The sequence below is a fragment of the Bubalus bubalis genome, chromosome 7, assembly GCF_019923935.1.
Source record: "Bubalus bubalis isolate 160015118507 breed Murrah chromosome 7, NDDB_SH_1, whole genome shotgun sequence".
Taxonomy (NCBI): domain Eukaryota; kingdom Metazoa; phylum Chordata; class Mammalia; order Artiodactyla; family Bovidae; genus Bubalus; species Bubalus bubalis.
Genome location: NC_059163.1, coordinates 1,304,180 through 1,326,265, shown reverse-complemented (window position 1 = coordinate 1,326,265; position 22,086 = coordinate 1,304,180). Strand labels below are relative to the sequence as shown.

The 22,086-nt window shown below is 49.0% G+C and overlaps 1 protein-coding gene across 1 annotated transcript in view; it reads left to right on the top strand.

Moving 5' to 3' along the window:
• Window positions 1-22,086, top strand: part of POLN (DNA polymerase nu) — a 153,771-nt gene that overhangs the window by 60,559 nt on the left and 71,126 nt on the right. Inside the window, exons 11-15 of the mRNA XM_025290538.2 lie at window positions 6,298-6,381; window positions 6,692-6,787; window positions 15,420-15,476; window positions 16,187-16,240; window positions 16,879-16,944. Of these exons, the coding sequence (XP_025146323.1) occupies window positions 6,298-6,381; window positions 6,692-6,787; window positions 15,420-15,476; window positions 16,187-16,240; window positions 16,879-16,944 (357 nt within the window). The remainder of the gene's footprint in view (window positions 1-6,297; window positions 6,382-6,691; window positions 6,788-15,419; window positions 15,477-16,186; window positions 16,241-16,878; window positions 16,945-22,086) is intronic.

Genomic DNA, 22,086 nt, shown 5'->3' with positions numbered 1-22,086 from the left:
CTACTTTTGCATTCTAGTCCCCTATAATGAAAAGGACATCTTTTTTGGGTGTTAGTTCTAAAAGGTCTTGTAGGTCTTCATAGAACCCTTCAGCTTCTTCAGCGTTACTGGTTGGGGCATAGACTTGGATTACTGTGATATTGAATGGTTTGCCTTGGAAACGGACAGAGATCATTCTGTCGTTTTTGAGATTGCATCCAAGTACTGCATTTCAGACTCTTTTGTTGACCATGATGGCTACTCCATTTCTTCTGAGGGATTCCTGCCCGCAGTAGTAGATATAATGGTCATCTGAGTTAAATTCACCCATTCCAGTCCATTTTAGTTCGCTGATTCCTAGAATGTCAACATTCACTCTTACCATCTCCTGTTTTACCACTTCCAATTTGCCTTGATTCATGGACCTAACATTCCAGGTTCCTATGCAATATTGCTCTTTACAGCATCGGACCTTGCTTCTATCACCAGTCACATCCACAGCTGGGTATTGTTTTTGCTTTGGCTCCATTCCTTCATTCTTTCTGGAGTTATTTCTCCACTGATTTTCAGTAGCATATTGGACACCTACTGACTTGGGGAGTTCCTCTTTCAGTATCCTATCATTTTGCCTTTTAATACTGCTTTTCATACGAAAAGCAAAGGAGAAAAGGAAAGATATAAGCATCTGAATGTGGAGTTCCAAAGAGTAGCAAGGAGAGATAAGAAAGCCTTCCTCAGTGATCAATGCAAAGAAATAGTGGAAAACAACAGAATGGGAAAGACTAGAGATCTCTTCAAAAAAGTTAGAGATACCAAGGGGACATTTCATGTCCTTTATCATGGGCTCGATAAAGGACAGAAATGGTATGGACCTAACAGAAGCGGAAGATATTAAGAAGAGGTGGCAAGAATACACAGAAGAACTGTACAAAAAAGATCTTCACGACCCAGATAATCACGATGGTGTGATCACTCACCTAGAGCCAGACATCCTGGAATGTGAAGTCAAGTGGGCCTTAGAAAGCATCACTATGAACAAAGCTAGTGGAGGTGATGGAATTCCAGTTGAGCTATTTCAAATCCTGAAAGATGATGCTGTGAAAGTGCTGCACTCAATATGCCAGCAAATTTGGAAAACTCAGCAGTGGCCACAGGACTGGAAAAGGTCAGTTTTCATTCCAATCCCAAAGAAAGACAATGCCAAAGAATGCTCAAACTACTGCACAATTGCACTCATCTCACACACTAATAAAGAGATGCTCAAAGTTCTCCAAGCCAGGCTTCAGCAATACATGAACTGTGAACTTCCAGATGTTCAAGCTGGTTTTAGAAAAGGCAGAGGAACCAGAGATCAAATTGCCAACATCTGCTGGATCATGAGAAAAGCAAGAGAGTTCCAGAAAAACATCTATTTCTGCTTTATTGACTATGCCAAAGCCTTTGACTGTGTGGATCACAATAAACTGTGGAAAATTCTGAAAGAGATGGGAATACCAGACCACCTGACCTGCCTCTTGAGAAACCTATATGCAGGTCAAGAAGCAACAGTTAGAACTGGACATGGAACAACAGACTGGTTCCAAATAGGAAAAGGAGTACATCAAGGCTGTATATTGTCACCCTGCTTATTTAACTTCTATGCAGAGTACATCATGAGAAACGCTGGGCTGGAAGAAGCACAAGCTGGAATCAAGATTGCCAAGAGAAATATCAATAACCCCAGATATGCAGATGACACCACCCTTATGGTAGAAAGTGAAGAGGATCTAAAAAGCCTCTTGATGAAAGTGAAAGGGGAGAGTGAAAAAGTTGGCTTAAAGCTCAACATTCAGAAAACGAAGATCATGGCATCTGGCCCCATCACTTCATGGGAAATAGATGGTGAAACAGTGGGAACAGTGTCAGACTTTATTTTTTTGGACTCCAAAGTCACTGCAGATGGTGATTGCCGCCAGGAAATTAAAAGACGCTTACTCCTTGGAAGGAAAGTTATGACCAACCTAGATAGCATATTGAAAAACAGAGACATTACTTTGCCAACAAAAGTCCGTCCTGTCAAGGCTATGGTTTTTCCAGTGGTCATGTATAGATGTGAGAGTTGGACTATGAAGAAAGCTGAGTGCCAAAGAATTGATGCTTTTGAACTGTGGTGTTGGAGAAGACTCTCGAGAGTCCCTTGGACTGCAAGGAGATCCAACCAGTCAATCCTAAAGGAGATCAGTTCTGGGTGTTCATTGGAAGGACTGATGCTAAAGCTGAAACTCCAATACTTTGGCCACCTCACTCGAAGAGTTGACTCATTGGAAAGGACTCTGATGCTGGGAGGGATTGAGGGCAGGAGGAGAAGGGGACAACAGAGGATGAGATGGCTGGATGGCATCACCGACTTGATGGACATGACTTTGAGTGAACTTCGGGAGTTGGTGATGGACAGGGAAGCCTGGCGTGCTGCGATTCATGGGGTCACAAAGAGTTGGACGCGACTAAGCAACTGAACTGAACTGAACTGCAAGGGTTTATTTCTGGGCTCACTATTTTATGAGTATGTTTGGTTTGTATGTCTACTTTATGCCAATGGAAAATGGAAAGCATGCTCAATTGTATCTGACTCTGCAACCCGACAAACTGTAGCCCACCAGGCTCCTCTGTCCATGGATTTTTTCCTGGCAAGAATACTGGAGTGGGTTGCCATTTCCTTCTCCAGGGCATCTTCTTGACCCAGGGATCAAATCCGCATTTCCTGCATCTTTTACATTGCACGCTGATTCTTTACCACTGAGCCACAGGCCTGTTTATGGCAATACCATGATTTTTATTACTGTAACCATGTAGTAAGTTTTGAAAGCAGGAAGTGTGGGTCATGCAATTTTGTTCCTCTTTGTCAAGATTATTTTGGCTACTTGCTGTTCCTTAAGACTCCATATAAATTTTAGGGTGGATTTTTCTATTTCTGAAAAATCTGTCTTTAGAATTTTGGTAGGGGATGCATTGAATCTGTAGATCACTTTGACTAGTATTGACCTCTTAATTTATTGCCTTCCAACCCAAGAGCATGAGATGTGTTTCCATTTATTTATGTCATTTTGAATTTCTTTCAGCAATGTTTTGTGGGCTTCCTTGGTGGCTCAGTGGTGAAGGATCTGCCTGCCAGTGCAGGAGATATGGGTTTAATCCCTGGGTGGGGAATAGTCCCTGGAGAAGGAAATGGCTACAGTACTCTTGCCTGGGAAATCCCATGGGCAGAGGAGCCTGGTGGGGCTGCAGTCCATGGGGTCGCAAAGAGCCAGACACGACTGAGCGATTGAACAACAACCACAGCCTGCTATAAGTGTTTCCCCTTGGTTAAGTTAATTCCTAAGTATTTTACTCTTTTTGATACTGTGGTGAATGGAATTGTTTTTGTAATTTCCATTTCACATTGTATGTAGAAATGAAACTGATGTTTGCGTGTTGATGTTATATCCTGCTGTTTTGCTGTGTTCAGAAAGTTCTAACCATTTTTTTGGTAGAATCTTTAGGATTTTTCTGCATATAAAATCATGTCATCTGCAAGCAAGGATAGTTTTACTTCCTCCTTTCCAATTTGGATGCCTTTTCTTTCTTTTTCTTGCCTAATTGCCCTGGCTAGAATTTCTACACCATGTTGAATAGAAGTGGTGAGAGCAAGCGTCCTTGCCTTTTTCCTGATCTCAGGGAAGCTCTCAGTCCTTCACCACCGAATATGATGCTTGCTGTGAGCTTTTAATCTTTGACTGACTATATTGAGATAGTCTTGTTCCATTCCTAGCTTTCTGAGTGTTTTTTTTTTTAAATCATAAAACGGTTTTTATCAAAAAAGTTTGTATCATATTGTCAAATGCTTTTTTTGGCATTGTTTTAAATGATCATGTAACCCCCTGCCCCGCCATTCATTCTGTTGATGTGGCATATTATATTGATTAATTTTCATATGTTGAACCATCCTTGCATTCCAGGAGTAAATTCCACTTGGTCATGGTGTATAATCCCTCCAATACTCTGCTGAATTCTGCTTGCTAGCAGTTTGTGGAGGAACTTTGTATCACTGTTTATAAAGGATGTTGCTCTGTAGTCTCCTTGTGGTGTGTTTGTCTGGCTTTGGTATCAGGATAATTGCTGGCCTCAAAGTGAGTTGGGAAATGTTGCTTTCTCTTTGATTTTGGGGGAAAATTTTGAGGATTGGATTAGTTCTATAAATGTTTGGTAGAATTTACCACTGAAGCCATTGCATCCAGGACTTTGTTTATTGGAAGATTTTTTATTTGATTTCAGCTCCTTACTAGCTATAGTCTATTCTGTTTTTCTATTTCTCTGTGATTTAGTCTTGGCAGGTTTTGTGTTTCTATGAATTTGTTTCATCTAAGTTATCCAATCTGCTGGTATACAGTTGTTTATAGTGCTCTCTGATAATCCTGTTTATTTCTGTAAAATTGGTAGTAATATTTTCACCTAAATTTCTGATTTTTGTAATTTGAGCCTTCTCTGTTTTCTCAGTCTAGCTAGCTAAAGATTTGTCTATTTTTTTGATCTTTTTAAAGAACCAAATCTTGGTTTCACTGGTTTTCTTTATTGTTTCTTTATTATTTCTATATTTCATTTAACTCAGCTTCATATTTATTGTCCTTCCTCTGCTGTCTTTGGGTTTAGTCTGCTCTTTTTTCTAGTTCCTTCACTTGTTAAGTGAGGTTATTGAGCTCAAGTCTTTCTTATTTTTAATATGAGCATTTATGGCTGTGGATTTCCTCCTCAGCACTGCTCTCACTGCGTCCCATATGCAGGTATGTTGTGGCTTTGTTTTCATTCATGTCTAAGTAATTTGTAAATTTGTTTTTTATTTCCTCTTTGATCTTTTGCTTATTTAAAAATGTGTTGTTTAATTTATACAATTTTGTGAATTTTTATTTTTCCTTTTGTTATTGATTTGTAACTTCAACTTCCTGTGGTCATATCATATTTTCTGTATCAATCTTTTAAAATCTCTTGAGACTCAGCGGCTTAAAATATAGTCTATCTTGGAAAATGTCCGATACTCACTTGAGAATATCCCATGTGGATGTTATTGTTGGGTAGAGTGTTATGTGCTGTCTGTTAGATGTAGCTGTTTTTATTGTTGTTTAAGTTCTCTATTTCCTTACTTACGGGTTTCCCAGGTGGTTCAGTGGTAAAGAATCTGCCTGCAATACAGGAGACCTGCGTTTGTTCCCTAGGTCAGGGAGATAGCCTGGAGAAGGCAATGGCCGCCCACTCCAGTCTTCTTGCCTGGAGAATTCCATGGAGATGCAGTCCATGGGGCTATGTTGTGGTTGTTCTAACCATTACTGTGAGAGGGGTATTCAAATCTCCAACCGTTACTGTAGAACTACGGTCCATCTCTCCCTTCAGTTCTGTTAGTTTTTCTTCGTATATTTTAATGGTCTATGGACATTTTAATGTAGATGCTTATATTGTTATGTCTTCTTGCTGCATCAAGAATAGCATATCACCCTTTGTCTCTTAGAACCAGCTTTCATTTACGTTCTGCTTTGTCTGATATTAATGTAGCTACCCTTGCTCTGCCTTCATTACTATTTGAATGGAGTATCTTTTTCTGTCCTTCCCATTGCAGCCTGTTTGTATCTTTAAAAGGAGCCTCTTGCAGACAGCATATAGGTGGGCCGTGCGTTTCTATTCATTCTGCCAACCTTGCTGTCTTTCTACGTTTCTTCTGACCATAAAGAGAGGAGGTGAGGGACTCGTGAATTCAACACGTCCTGCTGCTGTGCTCAGCAATGTGGCTATCAGCTGCTCCATAAGGTGCCTTTGTCTTTGCTGTGGGCCTGCTGCGCCCCCGCCCCTTGCCTGGACTGAGCGCCAGTCTGCGTGGTTGTCAGAGCTGCTGCCTCCGTTGGGAGGGAGGGTCCTGCCTCGCAGTCGCAGAGGTCGCCGTGCAGTGTGCACCAGAGTCTCCTGCCTCGGGATGCTGGGCGAGTCTCGAGGTTACGGGGTGATGCTGGACCCCGTTGCTGGTCAGGATGCTACTGGAGAATCCTTCTTTCCGTCCTTCTCTTTGGTGAAGTGTTTACTATTTTTACTTCTTTCAGTTTGTCTCCTTGGATCCACTTCACTTAGGAGACTGATTCTATGAGCTGAGTATTCCATCATGAGTCAACATTTGTATTTTGTAATCTCTCATTTCGGTAAATTATAAATTATTTTTTTGTTGTTCTTACAAGATCTTTTGTTGAGAATTATTTGGTGTGCAAATTAAATCATCTTAAATTGTGAACACTGTTAGTAAGCTCGTGTTTGTTGCTTTCATAGTCTCGTCTCAAGGAACTGGAGCAAGAAGCCCATTTTGTTGCAGGAGAACGGTTTCTTATCACGAGTAATCATCAGCTTCGAGAGGTAAAGCTGAATTTCGGTTCTTTGATAGAACATGCTTCCTATTTAGGGGTTAAAGGGAGATTTATTCTGAGTTTACGAGCATTATTGTATGTGGCTGTCTGAAAAGTACGTAGGTGGCTCGTGTTCTCTCACGCTGAGATTCATCGCTTCAAGGCCCCTGAATCTGAGAGCAGGACCGAGTCAGGACCTACGCATTTGGGAGCACCTGATCGGGGTGTCCTCTTTGGCCGGCTGCTGGCCTCTGTGGTGGTGACGTGCAGGTCCTCTGAGGGCTGGGACCGCTCGCCACGGGACGTTGCCTCTGTTGCAGATCCTGTTTGGCAAGCTGCGGCTGCACCTGCTGCGCCCACAGGACGCACTCCCCATGACGGGGCTGCGGAAACTCCCGTCCACGTCGGAAGCCGTGGTAAGGTTCAACAGTGTCCCCTTGCAGCACGTCCACACGGCACGCGAGTCCCTCTCAGGCCCCCGGGCTCCTTGTGGTGGACGAGCCTGCAGCAGCTTCCACGGAGCAATTCCATTCAGTCATTTCTTTTTGCAGCAGGAGAGGGGTCCCTGCCCCAAGGTTGCCCTTCAGGTAGGAATGAGGGACACAGGCTTTTACGGTACAGTTTTCCAGTGGCAATAAATTAGGTTGATTTCCTGCAAAGACGATTTGATGGATTTGTCCTGAAAACCAAATTCTTGACCATCTAGTCATGACCTCTTAGTTTCATACCCTCGTAAGAGACTGGAAGTGGGGGAAAGTCATCAGTTGTCTTCTTTCCCCAAGTTTATTTTAGAAAATTTAGCTGTCCTTGTCTTGGGAGGAGTGCATTTTTAAAAAGACAGAGAGTAGGGAGATGTACTCTAATTCAGTGGCAGAGAATGAGTAGATGTTCAGAATCCAGTAAGTGGTGCCCGCGGAAGCCTGCAGAGAGGAGGTTGGCAGCTCAGCGAGATGACCTGCGTTGCTCCTGCGAGTGCCGCCATGCAGGCCCCGGTCCCTCTCTGTGCCTTGTCCCGCTTGGACTCCACCACAGCGGAAGGTTTCCTCCCAGACTGCCCTGTGCACATTGCCTCTCCAGCCCCCACTTTCTGTTCATCTCAGCCCTGGCAGAGCTTTGTGCTTGCTGACTGTCCCCTGACCCGGCCCTTAGTGGCCGGACAGCAGTTACCAAGGGATGCCTCCTCCCCTCGCCCCCGGAAGGACCTCTCCCTGGCGGGACTTGACTCTGATCTCTGCCTGAGTCGTCCCCACACTGGTGAGCAGCTGCCTCCTATGTCCTCAGAGCCGGCAGTGACTCTTCCTTGCTGCTGACGCACCATATCCCGGCAGAAAGGTCTTTTAAAGCCAGAGAAGTCACGGTGCTGCCCTGCCTTTGGCTCTCCACGGCACTCAGAGTAAGACCCCGGCTCTCTAGTGTGTCCACCGCCCACGCCCGGGGGTCTGGGCCCAGTCCTTCCTTCTACCCTGCATGCCGCACTCCCAGCACCACGGAGCACACTTCCCACAAGCTCCCTCCTCAGGCTGGAGGCTCCCTGTGGGTTTTGCTCAGCTGGCTTCTAACTGTCAGCTTAAGTACTGCTTCCAGAAAAACCTCCTTGTCACAGATGACTGTGAGGCCCCCGGTTGCAGCCTCTTCCTTCACCTTGATTTGTTTTCTGCTTATAACTTGCCAAAATGCTGGAGAAGGTGTGGAGAGAAGGAAACCCTCCTATATTGCTGGTGGGAATGAAACGGATGCAGCTACAATGGAGAACCGTATGAAGGTTCCTTAAAAACCTAAAAATAGAACTACCATTTGACGCGGCAGTCCTGCATATACCTGGAGAAAAGCATAATTGGAAAAGATACGTGCACTGTGGTATTCATTGTAACACTATTCACAGTAGCCAAGACATGGAGGTGCCCTAAATGTCCATCCACAGAGGAATGGTAAAGATGATGTGGTCCATATACACAGTGGGATATTACTCAACCATAAAAAAGAGCAAATGGTGACTTCCCTGCTGGCCCTTGTGGTTAAGACTCCTGGCTTCCACTGCAGGGGGTATGGGTTTGATCCCTGGTTGAGATACTAAGATCTCACATGCCATGTGGAGCAGCCAAAAAATTAAAAAAAAAAAAATATGCAGAAGTCATTAAAATTTTTTTTTTAGGAAAAGAATGAATGAAATAATGCCATTTGGAGCAACATAGATGGACCTAGTGATTATCATTCTAAGTGATGGCAGTGAGATAGACAAATGTCATATCATTCATACGTGGAACCTAGTGTTTTAAAAACGATACAAATGAACTTATTTATAAAATAGAAACAGACTTACAGATATTGAAAACACACTTATGGTTACCAAAGGGGAAAGGGTGGCAAGTGAAGAATAAATCAGGACTTGGGTTGAATATATATGTACTACTGTATATAACATGGCATCCGGTCCCATCACTTCATGGCAAATAGATGGGGAAAAAGTGGAAACAGTGGCAGAATTCATTTCCTTGGTCTCCAAAATCGCTGTGGACGGTGACTGCAGCTGTGAAATTAAAAGACGCTTGCTCCTTGGAAGAAAAGCTATAACCTACCTAGACAGCATATTAAAACGCAAAGACGTTACTTTACCAACAAAGGTCCGTCTAGTCAAAGCTACGGTTTTTCCAGTAGTCATGTACAGATGTGAGAGTTGGACCATAGAGAAAGCTGAGCACCAAAGAATTGAAACTTTTGAACTGTGGTGTTGGAAAAGACTCTTGAGAGTCCCTTGGACTGCAAGGAGATCCAACCAGTCAATCCTAAAGGAAATCAGTCCTAAATTTTCATTGGAAGGACTGATGCTGAAGCTGAAGCTCCAATACTTTGGCCTCCTGATGAGAAGAACTGACTCATTGGTAAGACCCTGATGGTGGGAAAGATTGAAGGCAGGAGGAGGGATGAGATGGTTGGATGGCATCACCGACTCAATGGACATGAGTTTGAGTAGGCTCTTGGAGTTGGTGATGGACAGGGAAGCCTGGTGTGCTGCAGTCCATGGGGCTGCAAAGAGTTGGACATGACTGAGCTACTAAACTGAACTGATATATAACACTGGGGAAGGAAATGGCAACCCACTCCAGTATTCTTGCCTGGAGAATTCCATGGACAGAGGAGCCTGGTGGGCTGCAGTCCATGGGGTCACAGACAGTCGGACACGATTGAGTGACTAACGCGTATATAACACAGATATCCGACAAGGAACTACTGTATACAGCACAGGGAACTGTGCTCAGAATCCTGTGATAACCTACATGAGAAAGAATCTAAAAAAGAAGGAATACATGTGTGTGAATAATCACTTTGCTGTACACCTGAATCTAATGCAACACTGTAAGTCAACTATATGCCAATAAAATTTTTAAAAATAGATAAACTTGCCTAGTTACTTGTTTGCTATTCCAGTAGGATGTAGGCTGCACAGATAAGAGACCTCACCTGCCTTGTTTGCTACGTCCCCAGAGCCAGATGGCCTAGAACTAGCCTTTACTGGGGCTGCTTGTTCACAGAGCGTGGCCAGGGCAAGGGAGCAGGACCACCGTGCTGAAGAGTCTGGGTGGGCTTCAGTGCCACATGGCAGTGTGCCCTCGAGTTCCAGTAGTGGTGGGACCTGAGAGAGCCATTGTCCCCTCAGGCTGCCCCCCAGCTGGGGGTCTCGGCCTGATTTATTCTGTGTCTGGGCACCCTCTCCCTCTCCTGTGTTGCTCCCCAACTCTTCCTGACAACCAGCAGCAGAGGAGGAAATGCGATTCTCCCCTGTGTCAAGGTGCTTTCCTGTGGGTGGGATTAAGACGGTGCCCTGCAGTTTTCTTCACAAAGGCGTAGTCAACATGAAGCATATTCTGTTAGTCTTGCTGGCAAAAAGATGGGGAAAAAGTGGAAACAGTGGCAGAATTCATTTCCTTGGTCTCCAAAATTGCTGTGGACGGTGACTGCAGCCAAGAAATTAAAAGATGCTTGCTCCTTGGAAGAAAAGCTATGACCAACCTAGATAGCATATTAAAAAGCAGAGACATCACTTTGCCAACAAAGATCCGTCTAGTCAAAGCTATGGTTTTTCCAGTAGTCATGTACAGATGTGAGGTTGGACCATAAAGAAGGCTGAGGAGCAAAGAATTGATACTTTTGAATTGGGGTGCAGCAAGGAGATCAAACAGTCAATCCTAAAGGAAATCAATCCTGAATATTCATTGGAAGGACTGAAACTGAAGCTCCAATACTTTGGCTATCCGATGTGAAGAGCCAAGTCAGTGGAAAAGACCCTGATGCTGGGAAAGATTGAGGGCAAGAGGAGAAGGGGACCACAGAGGATGAGATGGTTGGATGGCATCACCGACTCAGTGGAAGTGAGTTTGAGCAAACTTTGGAGATAGTGAAAGGAGGGCAGCCAGGTGTGCTGCAGGTCACGGGGTCACAAAGAGTGGGACGCGACTCAACAACTGAAAAGTGGAAGTGAGAGTCAGTCATGTCCCACTCTGCGACCCCAGGGACTATACAGTCCTGGAATTCTCCAGGCCAGAAGACTGGAGTGGGCAGCCTTTCCCTTCTCCAGGGGATCTTCCCAACCCAGGGATTGAACCCAGGTCTCTCACAATGCAGGCGACTTCTTTACCAGCTGAGTCACAAGGGAAGCCCAAGAACACTGGAATGGGTAGCATATCCCGTCTCCAGTGGATTTTCCCAATCCAGGAATCAAACCGGGGTCTCCTGCATCGCAGGCAGATTCTTTACCCACTGAGCTACCAGGGAAGCAACAACTGAACGACTTACTTAACTGGGCAAGTTGTTCTATTTTGTGCATTTAGAAAGATGAACCTTCGCTAGGTAACGCTTGCACGTGGTTCCCAATTGAAAACTGAGTCCTCTCCTTCCCTTCTCCCTCCTGTCCCCCGCACCCACCCCACCCCGCATTCACAGGGATGAGACCGGTGGTGAGACAGACAGCCTCGATCAGTAAGTGAGGGTGCAACTGTGAGCTTAGGTGTGGTTCTATTAGACCTTGTTTTTAGTTTCAGGTTCACGGCAGAGTTGAGCAGAAGGTACAGACAGGTCTCATGTGCCCCCTTCCCCTCTGTAACACACACAGTCCCCCTACCACCAGCGTGCCCCACCAGGGTTACGTTTGTTACAGAGGATGAGCCCCTGGTGAGACACCATCGTTCCCAAAGTGCAGTCTGCAGTAGGGTCACTCTCGGTGTCACGTGGGCTCAGAGACGCACGATGACAGGTGTGCACCGTTGCAGCGTCGCGCACAGTGGTGCCGCCCTGAACGTCCTCCGCTCCCCTGCCCATCCTCCCTCCACCCCGGCAACCACTGTGTCCACAGTTTTGTCTTTTCCAGAGTATCGTATAGGAGTTATTTATTATGTGGCCTTTTCAGATTTGATTCTTTCAACTAGCGATATGCGCTTAAGGTTCTTCCATGTCTTTTCATAGCTCATTTCTTTTTAACACGGAGTCCTATTCCATCTATTCACCTACTGAGGAATGTCTTAGTTGCTTCCAAGTTTTGGCAATTATGAATGAAGTTGCTTTAACATTCATGTGCAGGTTTTCCTATGGATATAAGTTTCTGTCTCATTTGAGTAAATAGCCTGATCTTTGGATGGTTTTGTGAGAAATCACCACATTGTCTCCCAACGTGGCTGCACCACCTGCATTCCCACCAGCAGTGATGAGAGTTCCTGCTGCCCCACGTCCTCGCCAGCACGTGGTGGTGTCCGTGTCCTGGGTTTCGACCAAGACCACCCTTGGGACTTCGTGGCCGTCCAGTGGTTAAGACGCTACACTTCCACTTCAGGAGACGCAGGTTCAATCCCTGGTTAGTCAGTTAAGTTCTCACAAGCTGTGTGCCCAACAGTAAACAAGTACAAATTAAAAGTAAAAAGAGTACTCTTGTAGCTGGTTGGAGAATGGATGAAGCCCATTAATAGGCCTTGGCCGTGGTGTGGGCTCCGCTGGCTCAGTGTCCAGGTGCCGGTGGTGAGGTTGGAGCAAGGCAGACACATGCCCAGAGCATTTTGAGAACAGAAGGGCGCTTCTGTACGTGTGAGCTCACATGAGTGTGAATGTGGAGTAATTCCTGGTTATCTTAGTTCTGCATCTGAGCAGGTAGAGATGGCCACTACCCAGGAAGAACCAAGAGAGAAGCGGTTTACTAGGCAAGGGTGAGAGATGTCAAGCGCTCAGTCTTGGACTCGGGAAAACAGGCATGTGCACAGATGTTGACACAGAGCAGCTGGGTCTGTGAAGAGACGTCTCGTGCTGGAGGTGCTCACTTGGACGTCGTCGCCCTGGGGGTCAGCCGTCCACCCTGGCAAGAGCTTTTGAGAATCCCTCGTGCCCAGACCCTCAACTGAGCCACAGAGTCAGAGGCTGGGGGTGCACAGCCCACTCCCGACATGTTTTTGAAGCTCCCCCACTGAGTCCATAAGTAGCCCACACTGATAACCACAGAACTGAACGCTGAGGAACTGCCACGTAGGGGTTAGAGAGAAGAGGCGCCAAGCAGAGGCTGCAGAATAGCCAGAGATGGAAAAGAACGTGGTGCCCGGAGCCAACAGAGGGAGCGTGTGATAAAGCGCTCACAGTGACTGAGGCCGGCACTCTGCCTCTGACAGTCACCCGGCACTGCAGGGCTTCATCCAAGGATCAAACACGCCATTCTTCTCAAGTATGCTCAGACAGCTCGATTGGAGATACGCAGGGAGCCTGCGGTTAGAGTTCTTTTGTGAGTAAAGTATCAGGATAAAGAGAGTGAGCTGATCTTAAGCAGTTTTTGTGGCTGAGTGTTTTCGTGCACTTTGATCCCCCGAGGGACAGCTTCTCTAAGAAGCCGCAGTGCTGGGTTGCACGGAGGCAGGACTCCTCCGGGGCAGAGCCTGCTCAGAGGACTCCAGTGGTGGCCCTCCTGTTGTGTCCCTGTGGCCGGCCCAGGCTGTGTGTCCCTGTGGCCGGCCCAGGCTGTGTGTCCCTGTGGCCGGCCCAGGCTGTGTGTCCCTGTGGCCGGCCCAGGCTGTGTGTGCTCAGTCATCTGCAAACAGAGAGGGATGCAGTTCTGGGGCTCACACCAGTGCCTCACAGTGATGTTGCCAGTTCTCCCCTGAAGGGACTTGCAGATTCAAAATGGTCCTGATTCCCTAGCAGGACTTTTTGGTACAAACTGGCAAACCAACAACCAAATTTATATGGAGATGCCAAAAGCTACAAGAGCCAAGATAATCTTAAAAGCACTCTTGAAGGCCTTAGTCTGTTGGGTATCACGATTAACCATAAAGCGTATGGAAAGGGGAAGCGGCTCAGCCGCGTCCCACTCCTTGCAACCCCTTAGACTAGAGCCCATGGGATTCTCCAGGCCAGAACACTGGAGTGGGTAGCCTTTCCCTTCTCCAGGGGACCTTCCCAACCCAGGGATCGAACCCAGATCTCCCGCATGGCAGGCGGATTCTTTACCAGCTGAGCCACCAGAGAAGTCCTTGTGAAAAGCCTTTATGAAAAGACAGTATTAAACAAGTAAAAGAGCAAGCCACCGAGGGGTGGAGGATACCAGTATTTCCACTAAATATAGCCAGCTGAAGGAAACGCTGTCCAGCAAAATGAATTCCTACAAATCAAGAAGAAAAAGTCATATAAGCCAAGGTTTTAAATGACAAAAAAAAATGTACAGAGTTTAATGAAAGGGGATATACAGTCAATAAATATTTGAAGAATGACTTTATTAGTCAGAGAAATACACACTAAAACTACAGTGAAACACCACATTTACCAGAAGGGTTAAAATGAAGACCTAGGAGAACGTGCATTGGCAAAAATGTGGAGAATGAGAACTTCTATGTGCTGCTGCTGGGGACACGCCATGCGTTTACCTTGGGGAGCGGGCTGGTATCATCTCCGCTGCGTGTGGCCGGCGTCTCACCCGCCCTGTGTGCATGTCCCGCAGAACTGTGGACGTGTGTTAACGCAAATCTGCGTACCAGAACGTTCACTGCAGCACTCTTCGTCATAGCCCTGAAGTGGAAATGAGCCCTGTATCCATCGGGGCGGAATGGATAAATAATTGCCCTGCATTCACATAATCCCACTCGGCTATGGGAATAAATGAAACAGTGCTTCACACAACAGCTACTGCTGCTGCTGCTCAGTCGTGGCCGACTCTCTGCAACCCCATGGACTGCAGCCCGCCAGGCTCCTCTGTCCATGGGATTCTCCAGGCCAGAATACTGGAGTGGGTTGCCATGCCCTCCTCCAGGGGATCTTCCTGACCCAAGGATCGAACCAAGGCCTCCTGCACTGCAAGCAGATTCTTTACCACTGAGCTACCAGGGAAGCCCCTCATACAAGGACCAACCTTAACACCGGATATTGAACAAAGGGAGCCACACACAAAGAACACTTGTGCTATTCCATTGATACGAAGTTCAAAAAGTGGTAAAGACTGGGCCGGGGTGGTGGTTACATCTGGGGGAGGGACAGAGACCTCTTTGGGAACCCGGAATGTTCCCTCTGGCAGTACCCAGGCGTGTTCACTTTGTGATAATTTAACAAACCTTGTTCATGGGATCTTGTACTTTCCTTTGTGTGTGTTGTAGTTCGACTTTTAAAAATTAAATTGAAAGCGCATAGTCACATCCCAGCGTTGCCTCCCCAGCTCGGTGCCCAGGTAGCTGTGTCTCAGGTGCTGGGTGTTCCGAGACTATGGAGTCACACAGCTGTAGGCATTTTCCTCATTTACTCCTCTGCGTGATATTTTCATGCCCTGGGTTTGGATTTCAGGGATTCAGATCTCAAGAGGAATCTTCCTTCCAAGCTCGTGTGAAGTGCCTTTTTCTCCCATGTGTACAGTAATGACTCTGTTAGGGGATTAAGACTATAAAACTTGATCAACTGGGTTTATTACAAGTCTTCATTTTGGAAAGTGTGGTCAAGATAGACCATGCATTATCAGGACTTTCTCCATCTGAAAATGAGTGTTTAAACTTAAAATTAAGTGAAGGAATTCCGTTGGTGATATTTATTCTTATTTTTTAGTTAAATGCTCTGCAAGACCTTCATCCATTACCCAGAATAATTTTGGAATACAGGCAGGTAAGTTAGATTTATTTTTTTCTGTAAGTATGTTGGTTTCTGAAGGGGGCCCGCGTGACACCCAAAATCATCACGGAGGTAGCCCTGACCACATCCTGAAGGGAGGGTTTGTTCAAGCTGACCCCGTGCAAGCCCGGCTTCCTCTGCGCGGAGGCGGTGCTCCTCACGCCGCGGCGTGCGCCGTGGGAGTTCGAGGCCTCCCGCGGAGCCGCCCCTCCCCGGGCTCGCTGTCTCCCAGCCACGCGTGCTGGCTGCTGCGCACTCCCCTGTCTCCGGCTGCCCTCCCAGCCCTCCTGGTTTCTCGCCACACGCCTGGCGTCTGTGCGCTCACGACGGTTGCTGCCACTCACGGCGTGGTTGTTTGCTGCTGTCCTCGTGAGGGCTGGGCAGCCGGAGGGGTGGGTGGCGGTTGCCCCTGAACTAACAGAGCCGCCACGGCGACCCTGGGTGACGGTCCTGCCTCACTGTCCCGTTCTCTCCGCAGCTTTCCTGAAAGAAGCATCATTAGAAGGAGCAGGGCGACATCTTTCTCTGTTAGTCGCTGTTGTTTAATCCTGGGCACCACACAAGGCCATTTCAGGGCCTCCTGGGGTTACCTGAGGGCACAGGCAATGACCCACACCCAGCACGCCGAGAAACATGGCTTTGACACTTGTTCCTCATTTAAACACTTAAACAGAGAAAGTGACCATTTTTATTTTACAACCTAGGTTCACAAGATCAAGTCCACCTTTGTAGATGGATTACTAGCTTGCATGAAAAAGGTAACTCAAGCTTCAAAAAATATATATATATAGTGGTTGGGAATATGAGTTACTTAGACATGAGTTCAGATACAAGTAGAATTTCTTTAAATAGTCTAATACTCTTGAACCTATGAGCCACGATTTTGTTATCATTCCGGTCTACAGCGTGAGTTGACATTTCGCCTTAGAGTCTCGTATTCCGGCGGACACTCTGCTGCCACCAGATGCTCTCGCGCCTGCTGCCGCGTGTCCTTTCCACAGTCCCTCGAGGGGGGTGTGGTTTCAGTTCACGCATGAGAAGCCTGCAGGCTGAGGTGCTGTGGCTTGCGCGACGCCACGTGGCAAGGGACAGCCCCCACCTGTCAGGGTAGGGCAGCCCCTTCCCAAGTCCATGCTGAGCCCCCCACAGCATGTCAGCCCACGTGCCCTCCTGCAGCCTCTGCACCAGTCGGGGAGAATCTCAGTCACCCTGACCACGTGCGGGAGTCCTGTAACCCCGAGGACACTCGGGTTGGGAGTTCAGGGCCGTTGGCTCCTGTCTCTCCCAGGCAGCGCTCTGAGAGCTGTGTGCTGTAGGCAGAGACTGGGGGGCCAGCATGTGGGTGCCTCCATGCGGCATCGTCAGAACCTAAACCGATTCTTTCCAACTGATCAAGGGCTCCGTATCCTCCACGTGGAACCAGACGGGCACCGTGAGCGGAAGGCTGTCAGCGAAGCACCCCGTGAGTTAGCGCTGGTGGAGCGCCCGTCTCTGTGTGAGGGTGAAGTTTTGCCTGGATGTGTGGCTGCCTGTGCACTTTTTGTTTCTGAAAGGAGAAAGAAAAAGTGAAGTCGCTCAGTCGTGTCCGACTCTTTGCAACCTCGTGGACTGTAGCCTACCAGGCTCCTCCGTCCATGGGATTTTCCAGACAAGAGTACTGGAGTGGGTTGCCATTCCTTCTCCAGGGGATCTTCCCGACCCAGGGATTGAACCCAGGTCTCCCGCATTGTGGGCTGACGCTTTACCGTCTGAGCCACCGGGGAGATTCTGAAAGGAGACCTCACCTGTTAGACCGTGCGGCTTCCTGCGTGCTGATCCAGCTGTCACTTATTTAGCACGTGCTCAGTTTGTGGGTACTCGGTGGGGGATCGGACTCATAACCCTTGGCCCTGTGGTCCCGAGCCGGTCTGCCTCACTGTCCACCTGCTTGCCCGCCTTGGTTCATCCGGGCTCTGGTTGTACCGGCTGGGGGTGGGAGAGCACCCGCGCAGCTTCCTGGAAGCGTAGTCTCCTAATTGGCAGCTTTAACGGAACAAAAGCCTTGCTTGCACAAGAAAGCTTTCAAAGCACTGTCTTCTGTGGGTTTCATTCCCAGCACCTCTTGGGGTCGAGGCCTCTGTTTCTTCAGAGGGAGAGGGGGATACAGCTGAGAATAAAGAAGTCTGTGTTTGGCTCTGGCTTTCAGCATGGAACTTGTGAAAGTGCTCAGCGGAAACAAGAGAGTGTCAGGAACGACCATCAGAAAGTGTTTGGGTTTTTTTTTTTTTTTTCCTTTCAGAAGCTTCCCTTTAAATATCAAGACTCGGGACTGTATTTTTCAGAGTTTATAATGTAAGGTATGCAAGTATGCTGTACGGACAGGTCCATTTCACAGGGAGGCGTGGGAACTCCTCGCAGCCTTGGAGGAAGTGCTGAGAGGGAGGCAAGCACCTCCTCCGGAAGGGCCTGGCCAGGCCCTTTGGGGGAGAAACCCAGGGGGTAGGCTGACACAAGCTGCAAGCCATGAGGCTGAGGCTTGCTTCCGGCCCAGAAGCCTGGGAGAAGGGTGTTTCCAGGAGCTCCAGGCCGAGACTGGGCGTGAGCCTTGGGCAGGAACCCGAAGTAGCTCTCCTACCAAGACTCCATAGGCCCTAAGGGCCTGAGTGAGGGCTGGGAAGTCCATGGTCCCTGGGCCCCGGGTCCCTTGGTGTGGAAATGCAGGGCTACCATATTTGTCTGGTCTGAACAGGTCACGGTGGGGGCTGTGAAGTGGACAGTCCAAGGCCAAGTCCAGGACCTGAGCTTCAGCAGATCAGCAGCGTCAGGCAGAGCCAAAGCCAGAACGAGGTCGGCAGAGGAGGGGCCATTGGATGTTGGCCCTGGTGTGATAACTGGCTTCATCGGCCAAAGCAGTGAGGGCAGGTAGCCCCCGGCTACTGACGTAGGTCCTATGCCTTCCTGATACGATGGGTTTGTAAGGCTTCTCCCTGCAGATGCCACCCGGAGTGGGAGGGGCATGACAGAAAAGTCAAGGAGGAAGGCTGGGCTTGGAGGACTGTTGGTCCTTTGCTGAGTGGGTGCTTCTCCCCACGTCTAAACTGATGATGGAAACACCTCTAGTCCACGTATTCATTCAAATACCTTCAGCTTCAAGTGGCAGCAAATCAGACTAAATTGGCCTCAACAATCTCAGCATACCTGACTTAAGGAGTTCAAGGAAGGGCTGGCTTCAGGCAAGGCTTGGTCTAGCAGTCAAAGTCAGATGGGCAGTCCAGTTTCTGTCCCCCATCTCCCAGCCTCTCTTTCTCAGCATCTTAGCAGGTCTTGGGGATACTAGCTTAGTTTCTCTCCAGTGGAAATGAGCAGTGTCTCTCCATGCCCCTTCCATGAAAGGAGGAGGGAACACCTTTTGCAGATGCCCTCAGCAAGCATCTCTTTGCATCTCTGTCTGGAATAGCCACTGGTCTATTGAGCTAGTCACTGTGGCCAGAGGACAGGCTCTTCTGGCTGAGGGAAAGTGGGGAGGAGGACCCTCGTGAAAATCGGAGTGCCATTTGCTAAGGAAAAGGAAAAAGAGCTGTGAGGCCCAAAGCAAGTGGCAAGATTATGGTATTTTTCATGTTCTTAGCAGAAATAAGGGTCACAAATTTTAAATGTACTACAGAAGTTTAATTTAACCAGTGTCTCTTTGAATGTACTAGAAAGGGATACTTATTACTTATCTTTTCGCTTCTAGCAGCGGATGTTCTAGCCTGCCTTCCAGTGTGCCAGTTGTTCTTACGTTGTCGTTTGGTGAAGAGTCTCAGACACTTGCCTTCAGGCTCAGACCGTGCCCCAGGAAGAGTCCTGCTCTCCCTGTTCAGTGTTTAAGCCCAGTGCTCCTCTGTGCCTACCGGATGTTACAGTGGCTCGTTTGGAATAATCGAGCCTTGCTCTTTCCATTGTTGGTGTGTGAATTTTTCAGCTTTGCTTATGAATATCCCTCCCACGTGATAACATTTAAGTGAAAGTTGCTCAGTCGTGACCAACTCTTTGCGACCCCATGGACTATACAGTCCTTGGAATTCTCCAGGCCAGAATACTGGAGTGGGTAGCCCTTGCCTTCTCCAGGGGATCTTCCCAACCCAGGGATCGAATCCAGGTCTCCCACATTGCAGGCGGATTCTTTACCAGCTGAGCCACCAGGGAAGCCCAAGAATACTGGAGTGGGTAGCCTTTCCCTTCTCCAGCGAATCTTCCCAGTTCAGGAATTGAACCGGGGTCTCCTCCATTGCAGGTGGATTCTTCACCAAACTGAGCTATCAGGGAAGCCCTGATATCATTTAAATATCTATCAAAATATTTACTAGCAAGATTTTCATAAATTAGATAATTATGGCTAAATCTGCATCACTATTTGAACCCAAATGAGATTTTTAAACCTCTTTATTTTGTTATTTTAGTGACTTATTACTTTCCTACTCTTATTTGGAATAAAAGGTCTGTTGCTTCATGGTCCTTGGAGGAGTCACAGCCCTTCCACGCACCTGCCTTCATGGGGCCCTGGCGGGTGGAGGTGATTAGGGGCAGGTACCACCAAGCCGTGCACACTGCTGATTTTTGTTCTATTCAAGCTTATCTTTCAAAGCACTGGTTGTGACCTGCAGCTGAACAGACCTTCAGAGGCAAAGAGCCTGCGGGGAGAGGAGCCTGTTCTTGGAGTCACGCTGCCCGACGCCCTGTGGCCGCACTGGGCCCGGCCTCCCTCCTCTGCTTGGCAGAGGCTCAGGCTCTCCCTGGTGGCCTAGCGCTTGGCCCGCTCCAGGCTGCCCTCACTGTCCCCTGCTGGTGGGCTGGTCTGTCCTTCCTCCCCAGGCGGCTCCGTCTCCTGTTCCCCTGGGGGCGGGGCGTGGGGCGGGGCTGGTTCCTTCCCCAGCCCCCGCCTCCTTGCTGTTCTCACCAGCCCCACGCCCCTCCCTCCTCCGACCCCGTGCACAAGCCCCTTCCCCACCGGTAGTTGCCCTCTCTCATGCTCAGACTCACATTTCTCTTTACTTAGCTTTCCTTCAGATCTCTCAAAAACAAAACAAAACAAAACCCACCGAGTCGCAGTCCCTGTCTCAGCCCCCTGGTCCCGCAGGCAGGACTGCATGTCGAGCTGAGCACCAGCTCCCTTGGGGTCCGCCTCCTGGTCTCCTCTCCCCGCCTCCCCACCCCACTCCATCCCCCAGCCTCCTGCCCCAGCCAGGGAGCCTCTCGGGTGCCAGCCCGATGCTCTTCAGGCCCACCTGCGGCCAAGGCTCCCATGCTGAAGTCTGGACCCCCGCTTCTCCGCCCGCCTCCCTTCTTGCCTCTCCTCGCTCACTCTCGTTCCCCAGAATCGCGGAGCTCGTGCCTAGCAGACCGAAACCTCTGCCGTCGTGGAGCCTGGGGGTGGAGGGCCCGAGACCGACAGCAAACAGGCTCAACTAGTCGCGGTGTGGGAGGTGATAAACACTGGAGAACACAACTCAGGGGCGGGGCGGGCCGAGAGCACGGGAAAAGGCGGCATTCCGGAGCAGCGCTGACGGGGCAGGCGACAACCGAAGGAAGCCCGCCCTGGAGGCGCGTCCTGGGGAGCCCAGTTCTTCATTTACCCCAGCAGCCCCCGGCGGGCGTCCCACACAGCGCTCAGAAGACTGGGGAGCCGCTCCACTGGAGAGCAGGGCAGAGGAAGTCGCCGGCCCTGGATTATCCGAGGGCGCTGCGGTCCCCGCGCCTGGGCGCCCATCGCCTCCGCGGCTGCCTGGAGTATGGAGCCTGCGCGCCGATGCGCCAGCCGCAGGCCTGAGCGGCGCGGCTGCCTTCTCCACAGGTCAAACCGGACCCTGTTTTTGGCATTTTTGCTAAAACAGCTGCTGACTTTCTGACAGATGCCAAAGGAGAGACTTCAGATGCCACCTCTGTACCTCGCCTGTCGCTGAACGTGGACTGAGGGCTGTTAGCATTGAGTTTTTCTAGATCAGTTCTCTTATTTTTCTTACATGTGCCCGAGTCCACTGTGAAGACAAATGGGGGGCGAGTGCCCAGTCGTCACCCCTCCAGAGCAGCAGGCGGAGGCTGAGGAAGGGACTCGCTGCAGAGCCCCGGCACTTCCCGCAGGGGATCTCCGCGACCTGGAGACTCTGGCGGGGTTTGCCACACAAAGGACTGGAGGTGGTTTTCATTCATTTCAGTGTCCACATTAACAGCAGAAAATGCTATGCCCTACAGGAGAATGAAGTCCCACTTGCTTTCAGTTTCCATCGTTTCGGCACCTTTCCAGACATTCCTCCTGACGTGCGGTCGCGTCCGCGTGCCCCATCCGCTGCACCCACTCTACAGTGTCCCCGAGGCCCACGGCCCAGTGGACCCGGCAGAGTGACATGGTCACCGATGGCGGGAGCCAGGTTTCTCGTGTTGGAGTAGGGAGGACGCTGGAGTGCTCCACGTGGTGGTGGACAGAGTTGGAGACAGCAAGGTGGACTCCCATTTAACTCCATGCAGACACAGGTGGTCACACGCAGACACCTTTAAACACACACGTCTCCTTGTCCTGTCAGCCTAGAGCGCCCAGAAGCAGTGAGACCTCTGGCACAGAGCGCACCTGGCACCCAGATCTCACGCC